The sequence below is a fragment of the Oryzias melastigma genome, linkage group LG9, assembly GCF_002922805.2.
Source record: "Oryzias melastigma strain HK-1 linkage group LG9, ASM292280v2, whole genome shotgun sequence".
Lineage (NCBI taxonomy): Eukaryota > Metazoa > Chordata > Actinopteri > Beloniformes > Adrianichthyidae > Oryzias > Oryzias melastigma.
The window spans coordinates 9,599,516-9,616,105 of record NC_050520.1 but is presented as its reverse complement, the minus strand read 5'-3'; the positions used below and the strand labels follow the sequence as shown (position 1 = coordinate 9,616,105).

The window sequence follows — 16,590 nt, the reverse complement described above, 5'->3', positions numbered from 1 at the left end:
TTGTATTTTCTACCTAATAAACACAATCTTTTTTCAAATTGCATTTTTTCGTCACAATTCAATTAAAAATACTCAGAAATTTTCAGAATTTTCAATGTCATCATAAGAAAAATGCCACATAAAAAATTTGTTTTTTTTTTTAAACACACAAAAAAATATATATATAATAATTGAAGTGGGTCTTTAAAGATACCTTTTTATTAATTTTATACACTTCTCAAAATTAAACTGAGTCATTTGCAGCTGCACAGAGCTGTGGCGGACTCTTCCTTAAGATGCAGACAGCCAGGCACAAATATAGGCTTTCTGGAAGGTGTCAAAAGCTTTTATGATCCTCTTATATTTGATATCACGGCAATTTACTGCAGTTTTAGCCTGTCGAGTCAAAAACTGTCAAGTCCTCGTTCTGCTACCACTCCTTCAGGAGCGGCTTCAGCTCAACATTTGGGGAAAAGAAAAAAACGGAACCAAAATGAATTAAAAAAAAAAAAAAAATAATGGTACAACATTTTGGCATCTGTAATATGAATCATATTTTGTATCTACCAATTAAATGCATCCAGTCTTTATGAAAGAAAATTAAATAATTACTGACTTAGTCTTTATATTATACAACAAAAATATTGTGATCTAATGAGTGTTCTGCATCTAAGTGGTGATTTTTGTTTTTTTATGTCCTTAATGAAACCACAGATTGAGTTCTTCCAATCAACAATTACACTATTTTGCTTTTTTCTATTTTGTGAAAGTATAATAAAATCTAAAGGAGAATATCATGCATTGCTTGAGGCTTGAATGGAAAAACGTTCATTGTATTATTTTTTTAGCAAAAACACAGAGGAAACTCCATGACGAAAACCCTCAGGGTGAAGGTCATTTATATTCAATTAGACCTCATCGAGTTAAATGAACAAAACACATTCAGCCCGTTCACACATGAGCGAGCCGAACACAGCTCGCCACCACAAAACACCGAAGTCATTTACTGCGACAAACGCTCAAATAAATAAATAAATAAAAACACATTCCTTCAATTCACACTCTCTGGTGCATTTGATTCCCACAATGCACTTGGGTCTTTTGCTGCACCTGAGATAAGGAACAGCTAGACTTGCTGGATACCCTGGAACACAATTGAATAGCAAGGCCTGGTTGCTTGGCAACCATGGCAGGAGCTGGTGATGATCTGGTAATTTACTTTTTTTGTGCGTTATCTCATTCTTAACAGTCAACTACTGGAGCTTAATCACAGAATATAAGAAGAAGAAAAATGCAAGAGTTTGCAATCTGTCAGAGGTCAACAATCTGACAGAATAAGACACATATTGATATGTTAGTGTGCAGCATATAATTAATATAGAAAGGAATAATTGTTTTGAAATATAAAGAAAGGTTGAGACTCATGGAAGTGCAGCCGTTCAGACTGAAGGGGAAGAATTCAGGCAAAGGTAAAGTGGGCAGACGGAGAAAAACTTTGCTGAAAAGATTAATGGGTGCCAACTTTTCCCAAGTAGGAGGGGAAGATGCTATTATTCCAGACACTCCGATACTTCAGAGTGGCTGCTGACACTCTGTCAGCCCAGAACACAATAAGAAGAATTTTACTTTCCTTCTAACTACAGAGCACGACTTTCAAGTTGTTTATGCCGTAGTGAAAGAACCAGAATATTCCGGCTCGAATTTTGATTTAAAGATCGCTTTAGTGGCGATCCACGGACTGGTGAGTAAATTGATTTCATTTCTACACCTCCAGTCTGTGCTGCTCTACAATGTCCTGCTCTTTCAAACCTCAGAGTCCGCCTGGCTGCATGCGGCGAGGATACCTGACATCCGAGCCACCTCCGACCTGAGCGCAGAGCTAAATGAAATGTTTGCCGATTATGTCCTCGCCGCGCTGCCGGTCACAGAGTCAATGCGGACAAATGAGCTGATCTGTGGCCGAGCATGGCCTGAATTCTAAAGGAGACGTTACTCCACAGACGCTCATCGATGCCAGCAGAGAGACAAGGTTCCAGTGGATCACATAAACCCTTCAGGACTATATTACTGGTCGTGCTCAGAGCCACATATTTAAAGCACCGAGCGATACCTTTTTCAATAAATTGGCACAATTTTGTGAGACATTTTGAAAGCATCTGTGACAGTAAACAGAACATAAGCAACTCTCCAGTCACGTCTCTGCTGAGCAGCTTCTTCAAGTGCCACAGAGATCAACAGTGTACATCTTATTTACTCAGCTGTTTATATTTGACATGTGAAGACAAACTTAAAATGAAGCAAATGTGGAATTTATTTAATAAAACAACCTTAATTTAATTTAATTTTTCAAAGATTTACTGATAAATACTTCTATTAGTCATTGTCACATTTACAATACATTTTAAAGTGCTCCTAGGTCCATTCAAAAAAACTAAAGAATTTAATGATAGTTTATTTGCAACAAATAAACACTAATTTTTTTGGTCATTTGATAAAATATCTAAAAAATGTGGAACTATTAGATAAAAAGTGCAGCATTAGGTAATTTAAACCAATAAATTACAACTTACAACTTATACAAAGTTTTAACTAAATCTGCTTTTTTTGTTGTTGAAAGAAGATTTGTTAACTTGTCCCAGAAACATACAAGTCTTAGACCTGGGTAAGTTCAATTGCTTAAGGCTATGGTCACATGTCCCAAAACGCCGCCGCGTAGCGACCTAAATGCAAGTTTTACAGCAAATTTGGTTCCATTTGTATTTGGGCAGCACAGTGGCACAGTGGAACAGTGGTCAGCGCTCTTCCCTCACAGGAAGAAGGCTCATGGTTCAAGTCCCGGCTGGGGGACCTGAAAAGGAATCATCAACGGAGGGCCTTTCTTTTTGGGTTTTCTCTGGCTTCCTCCCACCGTCCAAATTCATGCTTCACAGGTTTATTTGAGACTCTAAATTGTCCCTAGGTGTGAACGCGAGTGCGTGATTGTGGCCTTGCGACAGACGACTTATCCAGGGTGTACCCCGTCTTCACTTGGAAGAGTTAAGCTCTGGCAGCCCCGTGACCTTGAAAGGGACAAAGTGGTTTAAAAGATGGAAGGATGAACGTCTAAGGCGGGGGTCGGCAACCTGCGGCTCCGGAGCCGCATGCGGCTCTTCTAGCACTCCCTTGCAGCTCAGTGGCGCTTTATCAAAAATGTTTTGTAAATAATTTATAATGTAGGAAGGAAATATATTCTAGCGATTTGGGTGGGAGCAGAGCCACAGATGACTGGCAGATTAAATCCAGACATCACTTGTGTCCCATACATTGTACGATCCCTCGTGATTGGAGTAAGAAGGGCACACGCTGGCCATGGAGACTAGTTCGTGTCAACATTTTGACTACCATTTTTTTAACAGTTCCGAACCACAGAACAGCCGACACTGTGAGGAGCCTCACTCATACACACACCACTCTCACTCATGGTGCCGGTAAAACACTCAAGTCCCATAATGCAACACAAGAACAGACACTAACTCCACCCACTAACAAGGAACTATTTCTAAATTAACAGTCAGGCTGCCACAATATTTTTGTTTTAATACGATTTCTGTAGGAGGACAAACATGACACAAACATCCTTTACGTTTTCCAGTTGTTGTGAGATGAGTGTAGATGCTTCCACACCGTCTGAGTCAGCGCACAGCAGAATTCCTGCCCGTGCGTCTGGAGCGCACGTGAGCGCACGTTGCTACGCGGGTTTTGAAGTCGGGTCACGAGCTCCACGTACAAATCGGCACGCATTGAGCGCGCTGAATCTTCAATCCGGTTCAAGATTTCCACGCACAGTCGCGGCAGCTCAGAGCTGTAACTGTGCGTGGAAATCTTGAACCGGATTGAAGATTCAGCGCGGGAGCTGCTTGTGGGCGGAGTCTGCTTCAAAGCACAGAAGTACCAAACGTGATCACGAAGGAGAAATGAATCATTACGGTTTGTGTCCGGTCAGGTTAATATGACACCAAGATGAGATGAGCGCTAATGAACAGTAGAAGAAGAATAGAAGAAGAATCTCCTCCCCGCCACTGCGTGCGTGACCGCGCTGCTCCGGTGTGGATACCACCTGCTGAGCGCGGCGATGTGCAGGTCTCACACACCGGCCGCGTGCGGTGCGTGGCGGGGAGGAGATTCTCCTTCTATTGTATTTTTACTGTTCATTAGCGCTCATCTGCATCTACAACAGGGAGAACCTAAAGTAAAAGTGTTGAAAATCCCCCAAATCTTTCTGAAGACTTTTGTTTTCACAACTCTGTCCTTTTAAATGTCTGACTAAAAGACTCACGCGCGCTCCAGACTTGGAGGGCAGGAATTTAGGTGTGCACGCGCTTATATTGACTCTTCATTGAAAGTGTTGATTGACGCGGCCAGTGTGGAAGCACCTTAAAGGTGCACGTTACATTTTTGTGGGTTTTTTTTCAAATCCTCTAAATAAAAATGACATCAAAAATCGTATTTCTTTATTGCATTTCTTTAATTTCATCAAAGCAATGAAACAAACTGTAATTCATTCATATTGTAGTGATGGTCTCAGGCACGCTCAGGCTTGCTGTCGGTCTGGCAGCGCAAGGAATTGTGGGTTACCCATTCTTCTGTCTGTCTGACTGGAATTGGATTTAAGTTTGGGTTTTCGTCAACGTGTTTTGTTGTCTGACTGTTGAACATTTGTTGGCATTTATGATGTTGTCCTGTTATGTTTGAATTCTTCCTGCACCTGGAGTGAGAATGAGGGAGAGACTGATCAGGACCCCCTCTCGTTGTGTTATTGAGGGATGTCAAAATAAAAGCACAAATGTTCATTAAGAGGCTATTCAGCCTTTGTCACATAGTTTGACGCTGCAATATCTCACCAACTTGTCATGAGGCCAAAAATGTAGCTTATATGATACGAGGACACGCAGCAGGAGAAATAATGTTCATTCAACACATTCTCCATGTGTTACTTACAGTGTGAGACTTTTATAAGCTGTTTCAATATATGCGGCTCCAGACACATTTGGTTTTTATTGTATTGGTCCAAAGTGGCTCTTTCAACACTTTGGGTTGCCGACCCCTGGTCTAAGGTTATGGTCACACGTCCCATAATGCACAGTGACCTAAATGCAAGTTTTTAAGCAAATTTGGCAGGTGGTTCCATTTGTATTCGGTAGTCGGGAGTTGTATTTTCTAACGCTGTGTGGGGGCCATGGAGGTTTTAATAAAAAGTTTTACGATGTATGGACCATTTTTCTCTTAAAGTTGACATCAGTCAGTTGCCGCCTGGGCACATTGGAGGTCGGGCCTGTTTAAATACCTGTTATACATCGTTTATTAATGTTTGAAAGTAGATTGCAGGCAGCTAAGAAGAATTCCACCGTAAAGAGGAAAACGGAAATGCTAGATTAGCGCTATATTGTATTCTCTAATGTCGTCTACACCCCACTGTCTCCTCCATTTTTCTATGGACCTAGAACGGATGGGGGCCCTCAAGTGGAACTGTTTGGAATGATTTAAAGGTTCCATTTTACAAAAGAAACGCTCAAAATACCAGGTCCCGTACCGGACCACTCAGTGGAAACGAGGCTTAAATGTCTCCAGACGGTAACCGGTCCTATGAGCACCGCTTGCCCAGTAGACTCGAGGTTTATAAAAAGTGGCCATTCTGCACACTTGATGGCCGTATGTCACTGTAAAAAAATAAAATAAAGTCGAGCAGCGGCATAAGATTCTGCCGAAGCCTCCCCAGCACGCGGTGGCCGTTTGTTACAGCAGAATAAATCAATTCTGATCGTAGCTAAAAGGATTTTAAAGGATTTTTATGTCATCAGTTACTTTAATTGATGCCAAAATGCATTAAACCACTTCAGCTCCAAAATGACCTTAATTAAACATCTACTTGAAAGCAAAAAAGAAGGGATTTTTGTTTTATAGCTGGAAAGAAATTCTGGTATCAATGTGTTTAAACCAAAATTGTAAAAAAAAAAAAAAAGAAACGGGTTAGAAACGTACATCTACAACTGATTTGCATAAAAAGTGACACATCTGGCCTTAAACTGCCAATTTGTGTGACTGTAATTATGACGCACGTTTATTCTTTCAGAACTATCATCACAGCTCTGCTCAGTCTGAGGTGACATTAGGAGTATAAAAGACGCTAAAAATGAATAGTTCTGTCCAAATCAAACTGTAGAAACTAATCTGAATTTTTTAAAAATTCAATAAATCAAGCAATCGTTCTATCTTTGGCTGAATTAAAAGTTTTGATAGAAAAAAACGGAATATCTAAAACCAAGAAGTCCAATAATGAACAAAAACATCTAAATATTTTATTTATTACAAACGTTTGTTCAGGCACACGATAAACAGGGTTTATATCTCGCGTTTGATGACATTTTCTTTTTGTTCAATGTGTCTTTAAATAAATAATGTCCTTATTAGATGGTAAAGGTTTCACATTTTTCCAACCAATTTAAACAGTCTATTTAGCCTCTGTTTGGACAAAGAGGAAGATATTTGTAATTGTTTTGTTTTCCGTCCACAAGACTTTGCAGAAGTTAATTGTCTATAAAACATTTCTCAGATCTTTTGTGAATAAACAACATCAGGAGCCCATGAAATGCTTTAATATTTATGAAATCCAACAGTCTTTGAACTACGTATATCAGTTCTGCCACTCAAAAACTGTTTGGAAGCAGAAACGCCACAAAATTAATCTTAAAAATGCACCTGGATGTATTAAAAAAAAGTCTATTTATGAGAGAAAATCCAGACTAATCCTTTTAGGAAATCGCTGCATGATGATTATAAACAAAACTTTCTTTTAGCTGGTTAATTTTGAGTGAATCCAGATTTAAATGAGGTTGAATGAATCTGAATGTTTCAGCATCAGACCTGCTTATTGAAAGCATCACAGGCAGTATTTAGCATGAGGCAGACAGATAAGCACTGAAATGAATCTAAGTTATTTATTACCGCCTTTATGGCACCTAATCACCATGACTTTGGTCATATAGATAAAGCTCATAATAGCTGCTAAAAATAGCTCCTATTAGTCGATCCAGGTTCAGAAGCTAAGAAATGATGAAAAAAGGCTTTAGAAAAATAAACTGTAACCTTTCAATTTTTGTGGCAACTAAAACAGGTTCATCCAGAGATATTTTTAAGTGTTTATGCCTACGTTTTATATAACATAACAGGTGACAAAACAACCGTCTGAGCTCATCCTGTGTGTGATTGTGCTCTGATTGATACAGTGAGCGTGCAAAAACAGGGCTGATGTAACATGACTCTGCACAAAATTAGCCACAGCAAAAGATGGTGCTATTTTGACCAGGAAAAGCATTTTAAAACCTATATCTAAATGAGGCACCCCTATATAAATAGAGAGAGAGAGGAGAATGTTGATTAATGTGGGCGCCGGCTGGAGCATTAGAACTGTGTGGGAAACACAGTTTCTCTCCCATTCCTGCTATCTATAGGAGAGGTGAGAACCCGTTTGTGTGTTGGAGGAGCAGAGAAAAATGGACACACAAACACACAGGGGGAGCAGACAGGTGATAACGCTTCTAAACTGTCAAATGCAGACAGATGGATTGAAACCGGTTCTATCACAGACAGTGCAGAGACGGCGGGATTAGCCCTATTTTTAGCTAACTCCATCGTGAATTTATTGCACTGATTTCTCAGTTTGAATATAAAAAACAATATAAAAACTAATATTTTCAAAGATTTGGTATTTAATTGACTACTTTAGATGTCTTGTAACAGGATTGACCTAACTCACAACAATAAAGCTCTAAATCACATTTATCCTCCATACTTTAATAAATACAAGTTATCTTTCTTTCTAAATTTGATTGTAAATTTTAAATGTAACATATTTTTTTGCAGTGAACCAACATATTTAAGAATTATTTTTAAGAAACTGAAGTAATTGTGTTAGTAGAAGTCCCTACCTCAACGATTGTGGTTTTGGCTGCCTTGCACATGGGCTGGTTGAAGTTTCTTGCCGTTTTCCTGACACAAACATAAAAAGGAACAAGTCAGAGATCTTATCAAAAGTGAAAACAGGAAAGAAAAACTAAAAAAAAAACAAAAATAATAAATAACCTTGAAAACTTGAACAGTCTCATTTATCAAATTCAGCATTAGTATGTGCTTTACTTGAGAACACTGCCCTCTAGTGGATAAATACTTTACAGCATGTGGAAATCTTGTTTGTGATGAAGGTAATTCATGCAGATGATATTAACAGATGGGGATAATTACTCACTTCTTCAATTACATCCTCGAAAATATTGTAGTGTTTTGATGCTAAATTGATCAAAAATGATTACAACATGTTAAGTTTAACTCAAAAACTCTAAAATATGCCATCAAAATGAAAGGTTTTGAATCTAAAACAATAGCTAAAAATAAGTAAAGCTAAATTAGTATTTTGGGTTAATAAAAACTGATAAAATAAAGCTACACAAAACAAAACAAAAAAAACATCCCGAACTGTGATTTCCAAAACCTTAATAAAAGCGTTTTTAGATTTGATCAATGCAAATGTTGCATTTTTCTAACTGCTTATCCACTTTTCCAAACATCTATGGACATTTTTTTTATATTTCTAGTCCCCTCTTCAATTGCTGAGTCTAGATGTGTTGGACTCGATGTCATTGGATACCTAAAAACAATGTTTCCCGCCTTGTCAGCTTTCCATGCCTTGATCAACGCAAAGTCTCCAGTGATAGCTTTTTCCATGATGTAGTGTCGGCCATTGAACTCCTTCACCTGTGCACAAAAAAGAAAAAAAAACATAACAAAACAGTAAATAATGAACTCGTTTCCTTTTTCCAGATCAAAATCATAAAGATCAACCCTCGGTTAACACTTGAAATATACTTACAATAACTTAAAATGAGTCAAAAAGTCTTTAAAATACCCCTGAATTTGACTGCAAATGCTATTTTTAGCCCTTAAGCCGTTTTGAAAATTCTAAAAAAGAAAAAAAATGAGTTATTATGTGAAGTGAATAAGAGGACACTAGCTGCTCACCTCTCGTTTCTCACTGGCTATAGCAATGCTGCCGTCTTTATTGTACTTAATCGGAGAGCCTCCCTCTTGGATCAAGGTTCCGTAACCTGTGGCTGTGAAGAAAGCTGGAATCCCTGCACCTCCTGCTCTGATCCGTTCTGCTAGAGTACCCTGCAGAACAGAAGGTTCGAGTTTTTTTTTGTTTGCTTCCAATTCATAACAATTTTAATGAATAAACACTCAGAAATGCCATTTTAAGCATGATTTATAATGCACCTTCTAAATGGAAAACTGCCACAACAACATGCTAAAAACACCAAAAATACAACTTTCAGTCTAATTTTTTCTGCAACCAACCTGTGGCGTTAGCTCCACCTCCAGCTCTCCTGCCAAATACTGCCGCTCAAACTCTGCATTCTCTCCCACATATGAGGAGATCATCCTCTTGATCTGTTTACTCTGCAGCAGGAGGCCCAGACCAAAGTTATCCACTCTGGTGAAAACACGGGAATACAACACAAGGTGTCACACACTCTGAATGGCTAAGTATAAGTAGATTAGAAGCCATCATAGAAACCATAAAATGGTGACTTTTGCTTTTATTTTTTTTTCCAACTGCGCCTGGGTCGTATAACTGTAACTTTATTGAGGGGTTTTGTAAGGTTAAACCATAAAATGCAGATGACAATTGTTTCTCTGCTGGAACTTTCATGTTGGTTTACTCAAAGTTTGTTTCAGCGTGAAGACATCCTTTAAATAATCAGGACCAGAATTCCACAATGCAAACCGTAAAAGAACAAGATTCTAAAAGATCCTAAGACGTGCAGAAGATCCTTTCAGGACATTTGCGTCATCATCTCAGAAGGTTTGAAAACAAAAGCTGCTTCTGCAATGTTTGAGCAGCTGTGGGGGCACCGACTTTGTGCGCTTCCTATCAGCGGATAACCCTTACTCCAAATACGTTTTGCTCTGTGTTTGCATGAGTCCACGTGTCCTAAAATACTCCACTCAAAGCGACCGCGGCCAAAAAGAAAGCTGAGCGCTGCCAACGCTCGGCTCTGCAGCTTTCCTGTATCCACAGACGTGGAGAACAAGGAGCTGCTGCTCCGTCCTCCGTGGGCCAAAACTAGTGGAGCCACCACGGAAACTGCAGACAAACCCAATTGGGGCCCACATTTCTGCCCACTTTTAAAAACCACGTGGGGCCTTCCTGACTGGACTTCAGTGTATGTGAATGAAAAGGGCAGAATAAAGTGGAGGTCCTCTAAACGCGTCTCTGAGCTCCTTCTGTTACACATGAAGCTTCACATTAAAGACACCAAACCCAGGAGAGCCGGCTACACTAATAATAATTTGACTTTTAGTCATCAAAAAGCTAATAATTTATTTGTTTTTAACACATATTTGGAAATTAAGCCTCACAAAATGTTCCACGTCTTTCATCCTTGAGTACGGATCTGATAAACAGAAATTTGGTGCTTTCCATTTATGACTTTTTCTTAATAAATGTACTTTTTCTCATAAATTTGTGGGTTTTTTTGGGAATTTATGAGTTTTTTGTTAAAAATGTATGAATATTTTTCTCATACATGTATTACTTTTTTCATAATAAATTTGACTTTTTTTCATAAATTTGGGACTTTTCTCATAAATGTATTTTTTTTTCTCAAAAATGTACAACGTTTATAGTCATGACTTTAAAACATGTAAACTTACAAGAGAAAGAGCATAAATTTAGCCTTTGATTTTTAAAATAATAAATATACGACTTTATTCTTGTAATTTAACAGTTAGTACAGCTATAATTCATACAGTTTAAAGTTCTAATTAAAAAATAATTTTTGTTTGTTTGTAAATTGTCCCCAATATTTCATTGTAGATATGTAAACACATTTCAAATGAGAAAAAAATAGAAAGACTAAAATCTAATTTCATTTATATATAAATGAAGGGGAAATTACCAAACGTTTTTGGTAAAAAACTTTATCTAGTTGATGTTTAAACTGACTAACTTTACAAGCAGGACCCTGTTTGCATCTTAAATGTTTCATTACATATTAAACTAGGCAGAAATTATGGAATCTGAAAGAAAAAAACTTTCTCCAAACTAAAAACTGCTAAGATTTTTTTTAAATGCCATAAAGACCCAGCTATCATTAAGTGTCATACATCAAACTTGTGTTTTGTAAACTTAGACCGGCGTCACACTGTCTACATGGAAAGTAACTCGCACTGCAAAACTACAAATGAACATAAACCATCACTCAAAACAAGAACTGGATACTTTACTTACTATATCAAATACATCTAAAAACTAATAAGTTTAAGGCCACCTTTTACCTTAAAATAAACATATGAGTAAATCAAGTTATTTCTTTATTTAACAAAAGATCAAATGTAAACAAAGATATATGTTATTTTAACTTTAAATCACAAAATAAAACATCTGTACGCCGCAAAATCAAAAGCTCAGATTTCAGCACTAGAAGTTAAGGTTAAAATAACAAACATGCACATCAGACAAAAGGTCATCTGAGGAGTCACAGATTGACCTTTCACACATATGGGACATTTTTGAATTCTTTTTTCAATGTTTATTGCAGAAACCACACGTGTAATTACATCATAGCATTAAATAATATGAAATACTACACATTTTTCAAATTTGGATTAAAGCATTTGACTTTGACTCCACACAATTATTCGGATTACTTTTTAAACGCAGACATTTCTTCTCACAAACTCACCCTGCATTGTTACTGACTGCAGTGAGGCCTTTAACGCCGCTCTTCAATAAACTGTTGATGAGGTTCTCTGGTATACCGCACAATCCGAAACCTGCGTTTGGATTACAAAACTATTTAGAGACACAAAACATGAACACTAAACTACAACAAAAGCAGCAGGAGTGAAAGGTGAAACTTAACACGTTAGTGACACATTCACAAAACAGCTAGGAATGATAAGAAACCAGTCAGTAAAATGATCCAAAGGCTAAACAAAAGGAATTAAGGATGAGAAAATAAAGTTTTATAGTAGTGGTGTCAAAATTTCAATAACAACACGAATAAAACACTTCTCTTCTGTTTGCATCAGTGTGACGCAGCAGGAAATGCTTAACAATGTCACTCTGAACTTGACTATAAATAAGAGGAGTGGAATTTGTCTGGCCTTAGCGAGCGAGTGGGAATAATCAACCAGCGTGTGAAAGATTAAAAGGTTGTAAAGTGGCCACTGCACATCATGATAAATCTCACTTTTGGTTGAAACCTTTCCTTCATAACATTACCTCCAACTAGAATGACAGCTCCATCAGGGATGTCCTTCACTGCCTCAGACGGATCGGAGTAGAACTGGGAACTTCTCAGGCTGGAGGTGGAAAAGGAACATCCACAAATCTACAGAAAGTGGAACAGGTCATGACCTTTAAACTAGTAAACATTTTCAACTTTAATAAGAGCTTCAATAGCAACAGTGCAGTTAAGAGATTTATATGTAAAGAAGAAAAAAAAAGAGATTTATGTTGATAAGACTGACATCAATGTGGCGGAACAAAAAAAAAACTGAATTACTCAACAAATCCTATTAGGATAAAACAGTAAATAGAGTTTACAGCAGGACTGAGGTTTTGATGTTTCTATTAGTTTATTGAATGAACTTCAACAAAAAAAAATACATTCCTTAAATAAATCCTTTTTTTGCTGGCTTTTATTCTAATGATTTAGAGTTTTTAACTTTTCTAGGTTTTTTGCCTTTTTTGGACTTCAACATTTTTCTCTTTTACATCTTTACTGTCAAAATAGCTTTTATTCTCTTATTTATTTATATTTGCAAAATGGGCCTAAATGTTTTACTTGATTAACTTGTGCATATAACATACATTCTTATATTTTCGATATATATATATATGAATCTTTACATTGCAATCTATAGAACAATATTGTGGTCCATATATATAAATCTAGATTATGATCAGTCTATGTAATGATCTTTATCAATCTATATATCGCTGTTTATATATATATAAACCAATATGTATAATCTCTATATACATCCCAATCTGTATTGATCTATATATCTGGATATCTTGACTGACAAAAGAAAGAACTGATTTGTTGACAGCTTTTTAATCTTGTACTTGAATTATTACTAATGTGCTTTTTAAAACTTAATCAAAGGAAACAGGTTTTGGAATTAAAATAGGTCACGTTATAAATCTATTAGAATTATGTTTTTTTTTTCAATGAAACATTTTATAGTGAGCAGGAAGCATAGATTCATTTTTCTTTCTTGGTTAAACATTCCACAATGTTTACCCTCAAAACTACAGCAATAATCGAGGTGTTTATGGTGGAATCACTTGTATATAGCTTCTTAGATGGCTCACTACGTCATAAACCCGCGTTTCCAGACTAACATGTGACAAAATCCTAAAATAAATCAACTATTCTTAATTGTTGTGCAGGTTTGAGTTGCAAAAGTTAAATGCATGAAGTGTGAAAGCACAAATCTACAACAACAGATACTAAACAGGGTTTAGTTTCCAGTTTGAATTAAAGCTGCACAACAACACACAAAACTTGCTCAAATCCGCCGCGTGAATAAAACCTGAACAAATAAAAGCGGATATATTTAATTCGAAGTTTTCAAAAGAAAATCAACCATGATTGGGAATTTTAGTCCTGCTTATTTGTGTATAATTCATGGAAATACAGACCTTTGTCAACTGGTTGCTAGCGAAGTTTAATTTGGACCTGCGGGGGCCGGAGATGTTTCTGAAGAGAACAGTCTCCGCTCTGCAGAGAGCTTTGAGGGCCGCCATGTTTTTGGAGAAACACGAGATGTGTGAGCTGCAGTCAATACAGAGAAAGCCTCCGCTCGTCGTTGGAGTTAGAGGATGATGATGAAGGCTTTAAGGTCGCAGAAATGTTGCTACTGGTCGCATTAGCTCTCCTCTGCGATGACATTGGTCGGCGCCTCGGGAGGATGGACAACGCCGACTCTGACGCAGAGAGGCACGGCGAGCTCATTTTAATTTAACCGCTTCGACGCCGCCACGCTGTCATCGCTCTTTAAGGAGTGACCCAAAGCTTTTTGTTACCTTGAACTGTATTTAAAAATCACAAATTCTACTGAAATAAGGTCTTAACGTGTTTCAAACGGACTCAGGTTATTTAATAATAGTAATAGTAATTTATCCCCTGGTCACGTGACAGATACTTTTAGTCATGGCCGACGACTACAGGCGACAAGGTTTCGAGTTGGAGAGAAGAATATTCGAGTTAGACATTAAGTGTTTGAGTCTCAGATCCGAAAAGCCAGGTAAATGTTGATATAAGAATGACGTTTCCTTTCTGTTTTTCATTGTCTCCCCTGTAAGTTGCTAGCATTGTTTATCGGTTCGTTAGCCAGCTAGCAAAGATGCTAACTTAACATTATTGAACGAACGTTAGCTTTTAATCATAACAACTAATATCTAGCGTGGGAAATGGCGATAATGACATATAATTTCCACATTTATGTATTCTGCAGAAAATGGGGGTGGTTATAAGTATTTGCTTATGGAGTAGTTATTGGTTTAAAATGTGTTTTTCGAGTTACACGTCTGTTGAAGTTAGCTAACTATGGTAATGTTGACAAACATTAGCATACCATCACGGATTAGATGTAAACATCCAAATGACAATATATTCACGGACATATAAATGATTCCGCTCCAATAATTAACACGTCAATTATATTGTTTTATTTTCTATTGACATCAAACGTTTAAAAGTTATATTATGGTTTCATTTGGCTATTTTTAAGCTATTTGTTTACCTTACTTTTATGTTGTCTAGCTAACATGTCAGAGCGCTGAGCTGCAGTTTCAATTTCCAACATATTTTAATTGATAGCAATTACTACATTATAATGGACTGATATATATTTGTGTTTCTTTTTGTATTTTAGATCCACCTTATTCTGTTGTAAATCTGTAATAGCATGGTTTTGTTTTACTTTTACTTTCTTTTTTATTTATTTGTTTTGTCTACCATAGATGATGACTATTTGCAGAACGCGTCAGCCATACTAGAAAAGTTAAAAAGCTTTTACACTCAAGGAGGGGAGAGTAGCAACTTGTCCAAGCTGCTTCAAGATTACACACAGGTAATTTCTTACTTATGTTACAAGTTACAAATTCTTTTATGTTGACGATTTAATTTATAAAGAGTCAACTAGATTGCCATTTTTTATTGGGCCTTAAGACAACTTCAACTGTGAACTGACACTTTATTAATATCGATTAATTAATTTATTAACTAATAGCTTTAAATATTTCCATAATTAAATCAAATTTATAGAGTTGTAACTGTCTTTGCATGGCATGTCTACACATCTTTTATTCTGTTCGACTCTTTCATATTTTCTGCAAGGAACCCAAATTTGACAAAACTAGTAAAACCATGGGCCCTCTGCTTAATAATGAACTAAATACAGAAATGTCCACTTATCCCTGCTAATGTTGTTCTATTATCATGCAATTTTTGTGTCAAATTGATATTGTACTATGAGCCAAGTGTCCAATTTGAAGATCCCCTTTGAATTACAGCTCCATCCCAAGTTTATTTTTAAAGCCCTACTCCAATGTAAATTGTGTTTTTAACATATTCTTGTGGCAATTTTCTGATGGAGGACGTATATAAAGAAAACTAAGCTTCAATTTGCACTCTTGGGTATTTTTTTAAAATCAAATGGTTGTGGATAAGGAGCAGGTTTAAAAATGCCTTCATGAAAAGCTTGTATTCTTGGAAGCTACAATGGCAAACCACAAGGTTCTCATTCTAATGGATGCAGACAAGCAGATCCACTAACGTCTTTGTTTTCCTTGTTTAGGCTGGGGCCTGGCTAAAAACTGTATGACTACGTGTTTCTGAAATCGCTTGCCATTTTTGTTGCACTGGTTAGGGGTTTGAGGGGCTTTAAGCTAGCAAGAACGCACCTGAACAGGTGGATGATGGGAAAGCACAGGCTAACTCCATGCCAACAGTCTGCCCAGAACTCAGGCAAATGAAGTATTGACAGAAATTATGTCCCTTTTGGGCTACAGATGGCATATTCATAATTAAAAGATAATTGAAAACACTTTTACAATAGATAAAAAGATTATCGATGTGGGACTTAAAATTGTTGCTATTTCAATATTTGTTTCTTTTCTAGTAAATTCACACTGAAGTTGACATTTTTATCAGTTAAAATGTCATACAATTTTGTCTGCTCTTTTTCTTCTTTGTCATTACATAGGTGATTCTTGACATAACTTTTTTTGAAGAAAACAAGCTGGTCGACCAGGAATTTCCTGAGGACACTTCACCTTTTAAAATCCAGCAACTGCTGCAAGATTTAACTGAGCCTGAGGTGTTGGTTGCAAAGCTAGCATCAGGACAGGAGGTATTTCTATGTGTATTGATGAGTTGTGTTCATTTTAGTTTTGAAGTTAGCATTAATATTTATGACTTTTCCATGCTACTAAAACTAATAGGGGTGTTGCGGATCACAAAACTCACGGTTCGGATCGTGTCACGGTTTTAGGGTCACGGT

The 16,590-nt window shown here is 37.0% G+C and overlaps 2 protein-coding genes and 1 long non-coding RNA gene across 5 annotated transcripts in view; 2 read left to right on the top strand and 1 right to left on the bottom strand.

Moving 5' to 3' along the window:
- Window positions 1-13,946, bottom strand: part of oxct1a (3-oxoacid CoA transferase 1a) — a 44,369-nt gene extending 30,423 nt beyond the window's left edge. The window contains exons 1-7 of the mRNA XM_024274704.2: window positions 13,727-13,946; window positions 12,299-12,407; window positions 11,757-11,847; window positions 9,367-9,502; window positions 9,031-9,180; window positions 8,660-8,766; window positions 7,944-8,004 (exon numbers count right to left, since the gene is read on the bottom strand). Coding sequence (XP_024130472.1) covers window positions 7,944-8,004; window positions 8,660-8,766; window positions 9,031-9,180; window positions 9,367-9,502; window positions 11,757-11,847; window positions 12,299-12,407; window positions 13,727-13,831 — 759 coding nt within the window. The 5' untranslated portion in view covers window positions 13,832-13,946. The remainder of the gene's footprint in view (window positions 1-7,943; window positions 8,005-8,659; window positions 8,767-9,030; window positions 9,181-9,366; window positions 9,503-11,756; window positions 11,848-12,298; window positions 12,408-13,726) is intronic.
- Window positions 1,522-2,121, top strand: LOC118599130. Its single transcript, XR_004948415.1, has 2 exons — window positions 1,522-1,720; window positions 1,794-2,121. It is a non-coding gene; the product is annotated as an uncharacterized LOC118599130 (long non-coding RNA).
- Window positions 13,890-16,590, top strand: part of lg9h5orf51 (linkage group 9 C5orf51 homolog) — a 5,794-nt gene continuing 3,093 nt past the window's right edge. The window contains exons 1-4 of one of the 3 annotated variants that reach the window (XM_024274708.2): window positions 13,892-14,024; window positions 14,226-14,331; window positions 15,050-15,159; window positions 16,294-16,440. In XM_024274708.2, the coding sequence (XP_024130476.1) occupies window positions 14,238-14,331; window positions 15,050-15,159; window positions 16,294-16,440 (351 nt within the window). In that variant the 5' untranslated portion in view covers window positions 13,892-14,024; window positions 14,226-14,237. Of the gene's footprint in view, window positions 14,025-14,046; window positions 14,332-15,049; window positions 15,160-16,293; window positions 16,441-16,590 lie in introns of those variants that run through there. The other 2 variants (XM_024274709.2, XM_024274707.2) reach the window with 2 other exon arrangements.